At 51.4% G+C, this 1,954-nt stretch overlaps 1 protein-coding gene across 8 annotated transcripts in view; it reads left to right on the top strand.

Moving 5' to 3' along the window:
- The window catches only part of SCUBE2 (signal peptide, CUB domain and EGF like domain containing 2), a 91,464-nt gene that overhangs the window by 76,907 nt on the left and 12,603 nt on the right, over nucleotides 1-1,954 (top strand). For 6 of the 8 annotated variants that reach the window (XR_001369383.2, XM_027766104.1, XM_014581896.2 and 3 more), the window contains one exon: nucleotides 1,137-1,322. Coding sequence is in view for 7 of the 8 variants with exons in the window: in XM_027766104.1 (XP_027621905.1) it covers nucleotides 1,137-1,322 (186 nt within the window). In the remaining variant the exon portion in view is untranslated. The remainder of the gene's footprint in view (nucleotides 1-1,136; nucleotides 1,323-1,954) is intronic. The other 2 variants (XM_006162922.3, XM_006162924.3) reach the window with 1 other exon arrangement.

Here is a 1,954-nt window from a genome sequence, read left to right as displayed (position 1 = left end):
AAAAACCTCTCAAAAAAAAAAAAAAAAAAGAATCATGCACGCACGCATACACTCACCCTGTGATTTTCAATCCACTGGGTCCAGAACTTGAACCACCCAGTTAATCATGTGAGATCCAGCCTCCACACCACCTGTTGGCCCACAACAATAGATTTTTTTTAAAAATTATTTTATTTAACTTTATTTATTTATTTAAATTTGACCAGAGAGAGACAAAGTGTGTATGAGAGAGAGAAGGAAAGTGAGAAAGCAAGCCGCTGGGTTTAGGACTAGAACTGTTCGGGAATTGAACTGTTGTCGGCCATGTGGGAGTTCAGCACCCTTAACCACCACACCATCTGCTGGCCCCATGACAATAGATTTTTTTTTTTTTTTTGGAGAGTCTTTTACTAGAGGGACAGACAGAGAGAGACAGAGAGACAGAAAGCGAGAAATCACCCCCCAGGGGGGATGGCCACGTCGCAATCCCTTCTCCTCCATTCTCCTCTCGGGATCTTGGGCACGCACGCACACGCGCCTGGCATGAGTTTTAAGCCACCGGGTCCGGTATGCGAACCGCGGTCGACTGCATGGGAGTCCAGCATCATAGCCATTTTGCTAACTGCTAGCAGGTCCCATGACAATAGATTTTTATAACATCTTACGTATGATAAGCTAATTCCTGGGCGAACATGGGCTTGGAGGAATTCTTTTGCTTATGCCTGAGCTTCTTGTAGCAGAGATAAGATGTGACTTAGTAAATATAACAGGTAAAACAAGGCTCTGCTCTTTCTCTCACTAGGATGTGATCAGCTGGGTGATGGTCTAGTAACAGGTAGACTCCAGAGCAGAGAGTTCTCTTACTGGGGCCCATGAACTGCCGGGGTTGCCTGGGCAGTGTGTGGGCCTAAGCCTGAGACATGCTCAGCCTTTCTGTACTTTGGAAGCAGTTGACTCTTGGCCCCTCGGTTCCCACCTGTGCCGGGGAGCCCTGCATGTACACATCAGGTACCCACGTGCCACCTACTCAGGGTCAGCTGCTGCTTCTCTCACTGAGGTGGGAGCTCAGGTCACACGAGGTAGCAGGCCTAGCCAGAGTGGGATCCTCATCTGCAGGATGGGGGACAGAGTCTACCTGGACTACTTTACTCACCTAGGGCCATCGGTCCCCTCAGGGCTGTGCCGGCCTGGTGAATACTCTGCGGATGGCTTTGCACCTTGCCAGCTCTGTGCCCTGGGCACGTTCCAGCCGGAAGCCGGCCGTACATCCTGCTTCCCCTGTGGAGGAGGCCTCCCCACCAAACATCTAGGAGCCACTTCCTTCCAGGACTGTGAAACCAGAGGTGAGCACTTGGCACTTTGCCTTTGTTTAGAACCAGCTTCCCCTCTGGAATATCGTAGGAGTCTGGTGACACTCTGATTAAGCCCAGCCCTGAGTGCTCTGCAGTGCTCCAGTGACTAGGGGTTCAGGTCCTTAGCTCTACCCACCCTGTAGTGTGCAAGGAGCACTAGGGCTCCCTGGACAAGGTCTCCCTAGTCACCTTGGCTTCTTCAGACAGGGCTGGCAAGGGCTGCTCAGGGCCTGGTGCTTGGGTTTTGTGCCAGGCTTCCTCAGCTCCTTTGCTCCAGCCTCCTCACCCCAGCACCCTGACTAGAGTCTCCCATCCCACACATGTCCTACCCCTTCCCCGGAGCCCCACTGCAAGCCCAGCCTCAGAGCTGCAAGCCGGCCTCAGAGCTGCGCCCCCTTGACACATATGCACGTGCTCTGCATGAGCCCTCGAGGTGTGGTGATGACACCTGACTGCATGGGCTGTGAACTTCGGCCTTTGTATTGTTCTGGTCATGTGTCCCACTCAAACTGGCTGTTTAGGGAACTGAGTGTTAGGTAGCCCCAGATAGGTAGGGAAGCACTACTTCTTTTGGGTGAAAAAAAAAAAAAAAAAGATACAACAACATTTATTTATCTTTAAAC

This window comes from Tupaia chinensis, unplaced genomic scaffold (assembly GCF_000334495.1).
Source record: "Tupaia chinensis unplaced genomic scaffold, TupChi_1.0 Scaffold141165_1, whole genome shotgun sequence".
NCBI lineage: Eukaryota > Metazoa > Chordata > Mammalia > Scandentia > Tupaiidae > Tupaia > Tupaia belangeri.
This window is presented reverse-complemented; position numbering and strand designations above follow the sequence as displayed.